The 14,978-nt window shown below is 31.1% G+C and overlaps 1 protein-coding gene across 9 annotated transcripts in view; it reads right to left on the reverse strand.

Moving 5' to 3' along the window:
* The window catches only part of CCNT2 (cyclin T2), a 40,386-nt gene that overhangs the window by 6,743 nt on the left and 18,665 nt on the right, over positions 1–14,978 (reverse strand). For 3 of the 9 annotated variants that reach the window (XM_036237862.1, XM_016164015.2, XM_016164012.2), the window contains 6 exons: positions 12,574–12,702; positions 10,793–10,853; positions 8,778–8,840; positions 5,648–5,693; positions 3,902–4,065; positions 419–489 (listed from right to left, as the gene is read on the reverse strand). In XM_036237862.1, the coding sequence (XP_036093755.1) occupies positions 419–489; positions 3,902–4,065; positions 5,648–5,693; positions 8,778–8,840; positions 10,793–10,808 (360 nt within the window). In that variant the 5' untranslated portion in view covers positions 10,809–10,853; positions 12,574–12,702. Of the gene's footprint in view, positions 1–418; positions 490–3,901; positions 5,694–5,810; positions 8,841–10,792; positions 10,854–12,573; positions 12,703–14,978 lie in introns of those variants that run through there. The other 6 variants (XR_001599297.2, XM_016164019.2, XM_016164016.2 and 3 more) reach the window with 6 other exon arrangements.

Genomic DNA, 14,978 nt, shown 5'->3' on the forward strand with positions numbered 1-14,978 from the left:
AAAAGAAGCAATGACAGCAAAGGAATTCAGTACATATTTCTTTGCTTATAAAAATTTTATATTAAACATATGGAAATAAAAAATCACCTGGGGCTAATGCTTTATGTTGCCAGTAAATAAATGTTTTAACTTATTAGCACAGAAGACTATAAAAATTTAAAAGTACTAATTTTGGAATCAAATACGGGTTAAATCCTAGCCCAGCCATTTGAGAAAGTAATTTAACTTGTCTAGGCTTTAACTTCTCCATTTGTAAAACAAGGAGAATATTTCCATTATTGTGAGAATTAAACAAGGAATTTACTTAGGAATACTAGAAATAAGAATATTTAATCACAAAAAATGCAAATTGTCTAGCTATGTAACTATTAAATAAGTGACAAATTGATATTCTGTTAAACCCTGCCAATTCTCTTACCCTCCAGTTTCGAATCCTCTTCAACCTACTAGGTGTTTTCTCCAATATTTGTAGAAACTCATGTGTTAGCTCTAAAAATAAAATTTAAATGTATAATTTAGAAGGTGTCTTTAGGATTTAAATTTCTCTCAAGTGGACAATATTAAAGAGATCATCTACTTCACTATCACCCTTCTACTTAGTCTTCAGCATCTATAGAATTAGACACAGCTCTGAACTAGTATTTTTAAAGATGAATCCTTTAAAAAAAGAAAATCACTCTCCCACCCCACCCACCCCCGATTTTACATGCTTACACAGTCAGAATCTCTGGAAAATTTAGTAGTATTAAAAAAAAATCCTCCCAAATAGAAAATCTCCATTAGGCAAGCACCACAGTAACAAGTAGCATTGCAGGCAAGATCCATCCATAGATTCTTTAAAATTAGTGGGCAACAGTTTGAGGAAAAAAAGGGTATTTGTATAATTTCAACGTCTTCCTCAAGACATTAATTGTGAAGAGAAAAATAGTAACTTTACAATGAAGGAACCCAGCAGATACCACCTTAACCTAGTGATCATGGTTATCATTACTAGCAATAAGATACATCAATATCATGTATCCCCTGGCAAGATGCACTGAATAGCGCACAACACATTCCTGTGGTATACTTGCCAAAACTGTAACTTCAATCTAATAATGAAAAAATATCAGACAAACTTCAATTGAGAAACATTCTATAAAATAACAGACCACTATTTTTCAAAGTGTCAATATCATGAAAGAAAAGGAAATATTAAAAAACTGTCATAGATTGGGAGAGATTAAAGGGGCATGTCAACCAAACAGAATGTGAGATCCTAGACCAGAACAAGTGAAGAAATCTGATAAAATCTTTAGTTTAGCTAATAGTATTATGCCAATATTAATTTCCTGGTTTTGATAATCATGTATTATATAAAATGTTAACATTAGAAAAACTGTGTGAAATGTATACAAAACCTTTGTACTATTTTGCAATTTCTTTAAGTTCAGAATTATTTTGAAGTTAAATGAAAAAATTCCTTCACCTATATCCTAACTTCCTAGAAATCAACACCATTAACATATTAGTAAACCACTGGTCATAATTTTAATCCTAATTTTTATCTTAAATTTAGGATTAAAATGAGATGATTCACTGCTTTTCCAAATAGAATCTCCTGCTAAAGTCTGAGAGCTTTTTGAGCTAGTTTGGATGAAAAAAATCTAATGCCTGTATCATCACGTCCTCATTTGAAAATAGACCCCTCTTCTACTTGGACACTAATAAATCTAGCAGATAAATAATACTTTTGGGTACAACATTAACAAGAAATTGTTTGACTCTATTTCTTTAACAGCTTGGTTGCCAAAGACTAAATACATGCTTCTGGTCCTTATTTTATTAAATTATTTAAGCTTTGGTTTTCCTTTCTTAAGTATCCTATTCTTAAATTTCAGAGTTAAGGAACAAAAGAATCTGTTAATCACTACTAACATAAGTAAGTATAGGCACAAAAATCACAGTATGATACTTAAAATAGAAGCCCTGTCCCCTCAAAGCTAATATACAGGAAATTCAAAATATAAAATATATTAAGCTGTGTTATTAAGCATAAAAAGCTTCCACAAAACAAACAAAAAACTTACAGGTAAGCCAGTACAAGCAAATGTTTTTGGAACAGTGTTTAAATGAATTATATCAGTATACATTGATACTTCGGATGGCATGCTAAAATTTAGATAAATCTTAGTATCTTAAATTGTTACTTTTTTTTTGGGGGGGAATCAAAGCAGAAAAGGCTGCTACAAAATATGTAGATATTTTCAGTTTGTTAAATGTCCATGATTCTGATTCAATGGCTTTTCAAATGAATAACAGACTTGAGCCTTTTCAGAGTGGGAGCAGAGGATATTTAGGTGACCCCGGTTGTGCCAAAAAAAAAAAAAAAAAAAAAAAATTACCTATAACTTAAGAGCAGGATAAAAGGTAAATTACTTTATTTGGTGAGCTTTATTTTAGCATCATGTATATAAACTATTTTTATTAACCTCATGCCTATTTTATCCTATCTACTGACTGCTCAAGATGGCGGTATAGATAACCTAATCTTCAAGTCGTAGAAGAAAATAAGCCGCCACCGGTTTTCACTTTATATTTTTTGGTGTTAAATTTTGTTTTAACATGTGAAGTACACGAATACCTCATATTACATATATGAAGCCAAATTACACTTAGTTGTTTACGACCTCAACTCTTACTATTAGTACACATTCCAATAAGTTTATTCTGTAAAGACAATAGTGATTTTACCAATAGAGTAGGCAAAATCACCAGTGGGCCAAATATGACCTGCATCCTGTTTTTACAAACAAAGTTTTACTGGAACACAGCCATGGCTGCTTTCCAGCTACATAAGCAGAGTTGTGTAGTTGCACAGACAGTACAGCCCACAAACCCCCAAATTGTTACTTCACAGAACAGGGCACAAACCCTTAAAGAAACATCTGCTTTAAAGAAAAACCTAAGATTTTATTGGAAGACCACATTCCAAAACCATAGACGTCTCTCATTTTACACGACAGATGTCCTCGGCACTGACACATGTAAATACTATTTCCTCATTAGCTTCAACTTTGTCAAGTTGCAGAAAGCCCACAAAAAAGAATAAACTGAAATAAAATGGCAAAAAAAAAAAAAAAGAAAAAAAAAAGAAAAAAAAAGCTGAAAACCTAACATACCAATTTAGGAGCACCTATTAGGTGAGAATTTATCAATTTCCTTTCTGGTTAAAATGTCTTAATCCCCAAGAATCTCCTATCTCTGGCCAGCTTATTTCTCAACTAGAAAATTTCTTATCAGGAAAACACCCAAATTCTAGGTTCATAATTCATAATACTCATACCTCTAATTAACCTTGTTAATTGATAGTTAATAACTCAAGGCATTAATGACACACCTTCATCAGCAGAACTATAGAATGTTACTTGGAAGACAACTTAAGTCATTGCTTCACATTTTCTGTAGTAACTTAATACCGGAGACATTTTAAACTCAACAAAATTAGTATACTTTAAAGTCTAAAAAGTCCTGAAAGGGCTAAATATTCATTGGTGGTTTATATATGCTTAATTGTTTTATTTTAAAGGCTAATGAACCGTTATTTTCATTCTGTTCATTTGATCAATTATACTTTTACATTCTATTATCAAATTGTTAAAATGGAATTACAGTTATGTTTTTAAAGAATCTTTATCTTTTGAAATACAAACTGAAATATCAATAGACGAAATAATATCTGGGATTAGCATCAAAATAACTACAGGGGAAGAGAGTATGTTGGTTTGGCCAGAATTGATAACTGTTTAGTTGGGAATGAGTACATGTGATTCACTAGTTTTCAAACCTATGCAGAAGTAGACAGAATTTTTCCATAATAAAAAAGTTTTAATGTAAAAAAAGATTTATTTTCTCTACTTACCATCTAGTAATTCTAAAGTAACTGTAGGATCCACATATTCCCACCAATGTTTTCCATCGGTCGACACAGGAATCTCCCAATTGGACCATTTGCAAGCCAAATGAATGCATACACATGCTATCACTGTTGGTTTGTACTGAAGACAGAAGGTTGTAAGATGCAGACTGTTTTTGGAGCAGGTTTGAAAATGAAGAGCCATAGAAATTCAAATATGTAAAACAAAGAAAAACATTTACCAGTAAGATTAAAGCAAAAATAGAATTATAAAGGTTTTCTTCTGTAAGTTGAGTACAAAACCTTATTTCATTAATTTAAAAGCTAAAACTTTAGTTATAAAAGTCTAGTACTAAAACAACCTACATAATGAACATTCCCCACACTCTTACTTCCCAGAGTATTATACTAATACTTTATTTATGCAATATATTCATTTCTAAATTTTGCATTTACAACTAAATTCAAATAAATTTTTATTTCTTGATATACTTATATTTTGAATAATCACTATATACAAGCATAACACTTTAAACTTTTTTTGTGGCATTTTTTGGTAATATTCATGGCAAATAAGAAAAAATAGACTTTGTAGATCTGACAAAGTAATTTCAACACTGCATTATAATCAGGGATTCTACCATTTGATGTAGCTTAATTCTGAAGTAAGTCAAAGAGAATTTAACAATTACTTATGTAAACTTCTGTCTTCTTTTCAGCAAAGCCACAGAGAAAACTTACCTTTTGCTCAACAGCTTCAAGTCCCAATGCTGCTAAATACTACAAAAATACTACTCTTCTCCTTCTACTATACTGGTCATAAGCCATGTCACGACTAGGCTTTTCTAACCAAAGGTTTAAATTTAATGTTTTTGTTGTTGTTGTTGCTATTGTTCAGAATTCCTAGGGATAAAGGTTAAATCCCAATGACATATATCTAAGAAAATATATTGATATTTGACAATCCAAAGTCTTAAATAAAACTTAACAGTGTCACAATAAATTAAGGACGACACAAAGTTGGTTTGGGCCTCTTTTCCCCAATTACTCATTTAAAAAACAAATTTAAATCATTAATATAATCAATATAAAACAGAATTTTATATTAGATATTACAGGCTTTAAAAACTATTCTTCCACTTCAGTTTCAGAAGTGATGAGAAATGTTTACTGATTGACACCATTTTTTATTTATATAAACTGAAAAGGAGGTAAGTTTTTTTAAAAGTAAAACTTTACTTATGAAAATCAAAGCACTGATAGGATTTGACTACTTCTAATTTACTACTGGGGGCATTATCTGGAAAAAAAAAACCCAAGTTACATAAATTTTATTTATTAAAAAACTTTAATGATTAAAGATTGGATCAATGTGAAATTTAAAAAATTGTCATTTAACTATAATTGTAAACTAGAAATAGCTTTATACTTACCAAGTTGCTCGAATTTCTAGGTTAAGTTTAGCTCTTTGTAATCTTTAGCTGCTATTCAGGCTACCAATTTTAGACTTATGCACTCACAAATCGAGAATATGTCATCAGAAAGCACCACTACACTTCACATTGTGCATTTAACCCCTCTGTGCCCAAAGGCCCTTGTACAATACACCGCAAAGCAGACAGGAAGGTACCACCACAGTAGATGGTCCAGTCTCCTGTTGCAACAAGGGTAAGAGACACATTGAGGGGGCCCTGCATTAAAGGAAGCTATAGTGTGCTACAACAGTGCAACAAAGAGGGTCAGGATAACAACCTGTTGGTAGCCATGAAATAGGATGTCTGTGCCAAATCCTTGCTTGCTGTAAGAAAAAAAAAACACGAAGACAATACTATCAGCTTTAACATGCTACCATCAAAAAGTTCTCAACACAACAAAAACTTCAAAGATGTATACACAAAAAGTAAATTTTACTTACTACTTACAAATATCACAAGAGCGCCATCATTTTCTATACTACTGAAAATCTTCAACAACATTCACTCAAATGTTTCTTGCTATCCCCCAAAGATCTGAGAAACAAGCCGATTTGCTTTTAGCTAGCCAGTTACAAGGGCTAAACTTGTTACTAAGTTAAGCATCTAGTCAGCTAAAAGTTGCAATAAAGCATTCTCCTGGATTTAAAAAAAAAAAAGAAGAAGAAGAAGAAAAGATTTTGAAGTCTAATACAAAATACGAAAAGTTGCCTGCCAGACTTAATCCTCAATCATCATATTTAAATTGGCTTAAGTACTTCCATCAAAACAAAACAAAACAAAACAAACCCCCACCCCCCCCAAGTCAGAGAGCACAACTGCTCCATTTTTCATCATGCTAAGTAAACATCAGAGAATAAATAGCCTAGAAACATCATAAGAACACAGATATAGGAACCACCACTGTATAATTTTTTAATTTATAGAATCCAATTGACAACTTTAGAAATGATAAGAGCACTCTAGAGGGAATCAGGATGCTTCAACACTGGTCCCCAATAGTAAAGCAAAAATTGAAATTAAGACATTGAAATTGAAAACAGTTCCCCCTCCCTTCTTCAGTTTCTTATTCTTCCCAACAAGGATGCCTTTGCTATGGTTTCCCCTTTTTTTCCAAATGTGTTAATAATCACTGACATACCTTTCCCCTCTGCTCACCTAGATCAGGTTCCCCTCAACTCACCCCTCTCTAAGAGGCCTCAAATTCCTTGCCGCCTCCTATTTTTATGTGTAGCACCTGTAATCCCTGCTGCCCCATGTAAATCATAACATAAAGGTTTACAAAAAGGGATTTGGGCTTAGCAGAGTTGTGCTAAGGAAGAGTGTCAAAGCATCAGATGTCTTGGAGGCAGTGGGACTTAAGTATGGCATTCTTTCCTGGTGGGGAGGGAAGGAGAAATCACAGAAGTGAAAGGTCCCTGTAACACGACATTAGCCAATTCTGCCGCAAAGTAGCATAATACCAATTTTCTCACAGGGGAGGGGGGACTCAAAGAAGCCAAACCATTTACCCTCCCCCCACAAGACTCAAAATATGTAAAGAAAATAAAAATAATTTTAAATTGCTATAGGTTTTCACTTCTGCATATATCTAAATTCAATAACCTATCAACACTTACTGAAACAGAGGGAGAATGTAGGGAAAATGTTCTTTTGTTAGCTTAAAGTTGTAATAGAGCAAAGGAAAAAGACACCAAAACATGAAAGAACATTTTTGAATGGAGTGAGATACAAACTATAGTTACCTGAAATGTTAGTTAGACAAAATGAGGTTAAACATGTATAAGATCTGCAGTAAAATTTAAGAATCAGTCACATTTTAAACATTAAAAAAAAAATTATATTTAAATTTTTTGCTTTAGATGATATATTAAATTTGTAGTTCTGGTAAATATTTTAAAATCTACTATTCAATTTTGCAAAAGAATGGTCTTTATGTCTCTAGCTTTAGATATAGAATATGTACAAAAATATTAAACTTTGACAAGGATTTAAAAGAAGCCAGCCTAAATTTCACAGTAATGCTAAACTGAAAATTCAGTTTAATTTCCTACCAAAAAATATATACTTTAACCTATATTAATATCTTCCTTCGATATCTTCACTAGGCTCGATTTAAAACAAATTATATGGCTCACCATTATCTGAAAAAACATTTTAATTTATCACGCTTTCAGGTTTTCAGGAAGAGCTACTACTCAATTTTTCTTAATTCAACATCTATACTAGTTAGCGATACAATGTAATACTAGGGACAAGACTGTCTTATAGTTTACAAATGATAACGTGCTATTAAGATCAAAAAAATATAAATAGCATTTTCAGAAGTCCAGTTCTTAATAAAAACGTGGTATCAGACAAGTCTTTTTTTCTTTTTTATTAAATGTAGCCATACGTAATAAAATCCTACCTAGGTATAAAATGAAGTCAATTTAGAATGAATAAAATGTGAGAATATTTAGGTAAACAATAAAAACAAAACAAGACCTTCAAAAGTCTTACCTATTTAGTTTAGAATAAACCTAAAATGTAGTGGTAAAAGAATGAAACCACAAAATTTCATTTTTGAAAAGTGAGTAACAGAAAAAGGCACACTAAAGGTTGTAAGTGGGTGCTATTAGTACGTAACACTTTAAATGGGAAACAGGAAAATAGTAGTATAACATGCAACTGTGTAAAAAAAGTATTTCTAGGGATACAACAGATACATAGAATTAACAAGAGCAGAAAAATGTGAACCATATGCTTTATAAGCAGCAAAGTAAAAAAAACCCCACAACAATGTCCTATTCCTATTTATAAAAGGTTTAATAGGCACATCACATGCTGTATGTATTGTGCTATATTATTTCCCCATTATGCATAAAAAGGAAACTATTGTTAGTAATGATAAAGAACTGTGAAAAATGCAGTAAATCAATTTTGTTTAAATAAACATAGGCAGAACATTTCCGAAAATGACAAATCTGCTAAGAAAGGCAATTTTTATATGAAAAATTTGAGGATGACCTCCAAATTCTTATAGTGATATTTTCAAAAAGTCAATGAAAGTCTGACATAAGTCAAAAATTAATACCATTTTCTGCACCTATGCATTCATGGCCTACATCTTAAAATTTGAAACAGAACTGGCATAGCTCAACGGAAAGGTAAAGAAGGTCCTAATATTTGGAAACCTTCCAATTTTTCAGTGAAATGAGACTCTCATTGAAGTTTAAAGGAAGTTAACTGACTGGTAGAAGTATATAAACAGGTAGATGTAGAGCACTTTTAAAATGTAATGCTTAAAAATGATAATTCCCCCATTTTACTAAAATTCAAGAGAAAGAACAAAACAGCATTCAAATCAATGATAGACAATAAAAAGCATTCATACTGTACTTAATTTAGAAGTTTCACAGATCACTTACCTCTTACTAACTGGGTACATTTCACCACATCTGTGTGTGGGTGCTCAACGGTGATCTCAAAACCTGAAATGAAAAGTACTCTTTTTCCCAATCACTTGCCACTACACTACTTGCCTGAAAAATGCCATTCATCATACAACTATAAATATATATTTTAAAATTATTATAAAAATCCAAAGACGTTAGTTTCTCATCAGATATGTTCATTATACCTCTAATGATGAAAAATAATTTCTTCTAAAAAACAATGTTCCAATTATGAAAACTGATATCAAAGGGGGTAATATTCATTTGAAATTCTGAATTACAATTAGTTTGAGGTTATCCTCAAGTTAAAAACAAAGGTTCTTCAGTGTATTCCAACTCTTTCAGAAGATGTGAAAAGAACATTTTTCATAAATATAATCTTTGGGCCACAGTGTGAGAAATGATCTTTTAAATGATAAAGTCCTCTTATTTTCTTAGTACACCTTAGATTAAGGGGTTTCAGCCAGTTAGCTCATAACTTTGTTTCATTAAGAAAATAAAATTGTTAAGGTAAGTAAATCTTACAGGCCTTGATTCATTAAATCACTGTTTCTAAAATCAAAGATAAAATGTTAAAAACTTTTCAATGTTCAATCGACCCTTTAGCAGGGCAGGGTTTTGCTCTTTTTAAAAAGTGAAGGTCACATCTAGTGTCTTCAGATGTAGTAAATGAACAACATCTTAATAAACAATAATGTGGATTTATAAAGTTAGTATATGGTCTAGTTACATTTTTCTACTGTAATGAAACCTGCAAAATCAGACCTGAATGAAAGCCAAAGAGGTATACCTTGTAAATTCTAATGTTCGTCTTAAATTTTTCTACTCATTCTCTGTGCTTAAGAATCTGTCATAAACAATACAAATATGGTACAATGATTTTAAATAACTATATTACTTTTAAATGATGTATTTTCATTTTCAATGTTCATTTATAAATTTTCATATTTATGTAATTTTATATAATAACATGCTAAAATCATTGGATTTGGAGAGTAAGAAAATTCTCACTTTTGTTTACCTTTTTATACTATAAAAACGTCAAACAAGTGCTATATATTTCAAACAAGGTATTTCCGTAATAAAAGGAATCTGTCATGATGGGAAGCTATGATTATCACACTTCTTTTTGACATTTGGGAATAATAAATAATTATTTGTGACACATACATTATGTGGCAATTTTTAAAATACATTATCTTTTATCTTCACATTCACAATGTTATGGGAGGCAAAATTATTCCACCTCCTATATACAGAATGGAGATATAAAAGGTACAGGAACTTTGCCCAAGATTACAAAGCAAGTCAAAGGCCTACAGATTTAAACTCATATCTTCATAAAGCCTACATTCTTCCAGAAGTAATATATGACTTTACACCAATCAAAACCTTCTCAGACCTCAATTTCTTCATTAGTAAAGTGAAAGATTGGAATAAATTGTCTTTAGAAAACACTTGAGTTGCACAAACTTTGTAGACAAGCTCTAGGAGAACAAGAACTACCATGTATGTTTGTGTACATTACAACAATATCCATAGCCCTACAGAACTATTTTATTATCCAATGATAATCCAGATTGAAACATAATATCTCAACTATCTGAAAACATGAAAATCATACTAAAGTCTATGTTTACCATTCAATTAAATTATGCCAAATGAAATTAAATTTTTAAAAAATGGCTTCCTTATAACTAGGCAGTTAACATTCTGGCCTAAAACTTTGCTTTAAAATGAAACTTTCTTCGATGATAAAATTACTCCAGAAATTTTTCCTTTATTTAGGATAAAGAGGTCCTCGAATAAAGTCGTTCAATATCCTTTATACCATAGGAATATAACTGTTGTTTGTACCCATGGTAAAACTGGGTTTGTTATATGTTGTTTCACTTAGAATCACAGAACCTATTAATGACATTACGTGAGGACTTACTGTACTGTAATGAAGAACACACACAAAATAATATACAACATTAAGTACATACCTAAGGTTTGTAGCATTATGGTTTCAAGTAAAACCAGTTCTTGAGTTTGTTGAAGGTAAGCCTGCCAGGTAAAAGTAATATTAAAATGTTTAAGATAAACGTAACACTACTAGACTGGGACCATTATATCTCATGAGAATTATAAACTGATTACTAAAGAACCAGAGTAGTTTATAAATATGAAGGAAATGAGGGTGACAGAAAAAAATCTATTCTGTGATAAGTCTAAATTGAATTACTTCTAATATAGGAAATGTAAACAGAGTAAAAAAAAAATAACAATCTTAAGATAATGATAATATGAAAGGGGGTGGTTAATAGAAACAAAAAAGATCTCCAGTCTGTAACATAAAACTTTACCCAGGTATTACTTGTACTTCAAGACATATTAAGGACAGGAAGCACAAACCCAGTAAGAACAGCTAATTCAAACCTGCCTTTAAAGAAAAGGCTTATTAACTTAATCTAGGATGCTTCATGTGGCAATTCCTTGACAATCGAAGTCAATCAATTATTTTTAGAATTAACTTCCTCTCTTCAAAAAAGACAAAAATCAAACCAAGTCCTATAATTTTTTGACTCCCCCCCCCCCAATTTTCTTTTTAGATATAAAATACCAAAATAATGTATCAAATACCCATGGGGACATAGAGGACCTTCTCCCTTGAGATCAGTAAATTATTCTCCTACTGTAATTATTCTATATGAAAAATTTTCTGCATCTCATCATTAGATCATGACAATTGACTAAGGTGATAAACATCTTTAATTTTATTTATGCTCAAAGTTTAAAAAGTCACTGAATTGACTTTTAAAACACAGGTTTCTATTATTTGAAGAATAGCCTAAGTATTAACAAGAAATAATACTGAATTTGTAAAGTTAGTAAACATAAGAACCATTTTTGAACAATCACATACTGTATTATCAAATGGTTACATTAATATTTTACTTCCTTGAAGCCAACATCTAGGATAAAACTTGTCATTAATAAAATCAGATGTACTTAATTTGGACCTTAAACTCAATACAAATCAAAATAAATACAATCTGGTAGTCAATCAGTAGTTAAAAGTTCTTGATAAAGTAAACTCACCTATAACAATAGTGATAGGAAAATGTTTTTAAAGGCCCAGGATGCTGGCCTATTTTAAGATGTCAGTACATTTTTAAATGGTGCTTTCAAACAAAGTCAGTAAAGTAATGATGATGAACAAGTTGTTTGGAAACTAGCACTACTCTTTAGGGAAGTATTAAAAAAATTGCTGCTCATGAAAGCGTAGTAAAATGTATCATATATCTTTATGCATCAGAGAGATTAGTAGTATATATACATTAATAAGGAACAATTCTGTAAAAAGACTAATTACTTGACTGGAGATAAATCTAAAGATTTTCTTATTCTTTCATTTGCTGACAATTTATTTATCTCTGGTCTTTAATATACTCAAACAATGGAGGCAATATGATTTACACTCTACATATATCACAGGCTTACTGTGAGGATAAATAACAAAATGTGAAACACTTAGAAAATAAGTCAAAGGTTCCTTTGAATCAAAGCCTTACATGATTCTGAATGATGTATAGTTTATGAACATACATGAAATACGTTTCTGCCAGACTGCTTCCTGTTATTACATTCCTAAGTGGTAACAGAAATAAGTAGCATTTGGAAAGCAACACTAATTGAATTACATTTTTATTAGGTCCAAATAATGAAAAGGTTTCAAATTTACAAAGAAAAACCAAAACCAAAACCAAAAACCATTTTTACATACATCACATTTAGTATCCAGCAGTGGCTCTAGGGGATGAAGACAAGTATGTGCTACTTTGATAACATGTTCAAGTTTTCGAGCCTGTTCTTCCACTTTTGCAGCCAAAAATAATGCAGTAGGTGATATTATCTGCAGAAAAGATAAAAATTTGGTGATTTAAAAACAAATTTTAGAAAATACTACTTTATAAAGGGGAGGGGTATACAAGGAAGGAATAAAATATTTATAGTATGAATTGCTAGTTGGGCTAAACAAGATTTATGTAAGAGTTCTAATAAATTTATTCATTAAATAGAACTAATTACCCTAGTCTATAAAATGTTTTACTGTTTTGCAAGTAGAATCCTAAAGGAAAAAAGGAAAAAGACATACTTTATCTATATACCCAGATTTTCCATCTTTTATGGCAGTCACCACTTCCTAAAGTTCTTTTAAATTAATCAATGATTCACTGTGTATCTAAGGGTCATACAATCTTGCTCAAGAGACAGGAGAAGGATCTACAGGCAAAATGAGAAGATTCTTCACATTAAACTGCTACCTAATACCTCTATGACTTTACTACAGCAATATTAAAAGTAGCTAAAAAACAAGGAACACATAATATAAACCAACAGAGTAGACATAATGCCAAATGAAGATGAAGGAATTAGCAATTTTTTTTTAGCTTTAATGAGTTATATTCTTCAGAGGGAAATATTAAGAACACAGTACTAACACAAAAACATTGATGAAGACAAACATCAATTTTGAGCAAATATTACTAATAAACCAAATATTACTGACTCAGAAAATAGGCATACTTTTAACTCAATAATCTAAGGTTACATACAAGAAATATTTCATGGTGACAGAAAGAGGCTAGACTTTAGGTGGTGAGCATACAATGAAGTATGCAGATTTTCTATTATAAAGATGCATACCTGAAACTTATATAAAGTTATTAACCAATGTTAACCCAATGATTTTAATTAAAAAAAAAAACTCTCATAGAAAGATAATTTCTAAATGTCAACATTCAGGTGCATTATTTTTCAAGAGATAAACATGAATCTCACTGTATCTTGGGGGTCATCAAACACTACACAGAAACAATGCCAAAAGAAGAAAGGGGGTGGGGTACAAAGCATATGATGTGATCTAGGTAGGTAACATAAGGAGAAATTTTCTGATACAGGGAAGGTGGAGCCCTTCCTCTGAAAACTTTTAAAATAGCTTACAAATATCACTGTTGAGACATGAAATTCAATCAGCGGATTTTGGATCTGAAAGAGATCTTTCTAGTCCAAATGTACTTGCAGATGAGCAAATGGAATAAAAATGACTTCAAGTTCTCCTCCTGGTGCATAAATCTTTAAAACAGATCTAAAATTAAGTGAGTTTGACTCCAAGCAACCAGAAATAATGTTACTTTAAAAGGACTGAATAATTTCAATTTGGACCTACAACTTATTTCCATCTTTTAAAACTAAAATAAAAGGAAAATATTTTGAAAATTGAGAATGACCAAAAAGAAACTTATTCTTAGTTTTCATAGATTTAGAATAAGCTTTTATTTTTCTTTACAATAATTTTAATTAAACATCAAAATTAGTTAATATTCTTGAAATATCAGTTAAATAGCAGTCATCCAGGTGAGGGTTTTTTGAGATGTATAAAGTATAAGATAACTAAGATCAGACAATAATTCCTATATCAGTTACTTTTTCCCATACACTTAAAATTTCCTTCCACTCCTATCTATCTACATTGTCTAATTCCTTTTCTATTTAAAGGCTTAGCTCAAAAGATCACCTCTTCCTAAGGTAAAATTCTTGAGTCAAAGTATCCTTCTTTATTAATAGCAAATTGTGCATACCTCTACCATTGTACTTATGCTGTGTTCTAACTTCTGGTTTACTAATTTTGCATGTCCTGCTGGTCTAGAACCAGCTTGCACACAGAGACTACATTATTCATTTATGTTCCCAATATCTAGCACTACGCAGCTGCTGTTCAATATATTTGAATGAAAATGTAGATGATCTCTATATAAATATGAAGCTACTAATATTAAATTCTCAGTCTTCCAAATGCCACAATAAAAATCTAAGAGCCAATACCAATGTACGAAATTCCATAAACAATAAAATGAAGACACACTCAGTTTCCCACATCCTCTCATTTACTATTTCATTCATGCCTAAGAAGGGAATGCTAGGCTAGCCTTCAAATGCTGCAACTATTTATCAAAGAGTGAAGCAATAGATAATCAAGTCAAAAGTAGAATTAGACTGAACTTAATATTTAAACTTCCTTCCTAACTGCAAGATAATCTAGAATTTCTCTTGTCTAAAAGGCACTTCTAAGAGTCTCCTATGAGTTTTGCTTGGTAAACTATTTTAGGATTCCCGATCAGAGCTCCA

The sequence above is a fragment of the Rousettus aegyptiacus genome, unplaced genomic scaffold (assembly GCF_014176215.1).
Source record: "Rousettus aegyptiacus isolate mRouAeg1 unplaced genomic scaffold, mRouAeg1.p scaffold_m13_p_2, whole genome shotgun sequence".
Taxonomy (NCBI): domain Eukaryota; kingdom Metazoa; phylum Chordata; class Mammalia; order Chiroptera; family Pteropodidae; genus Rousettus; species Rousettus aegyptiacus.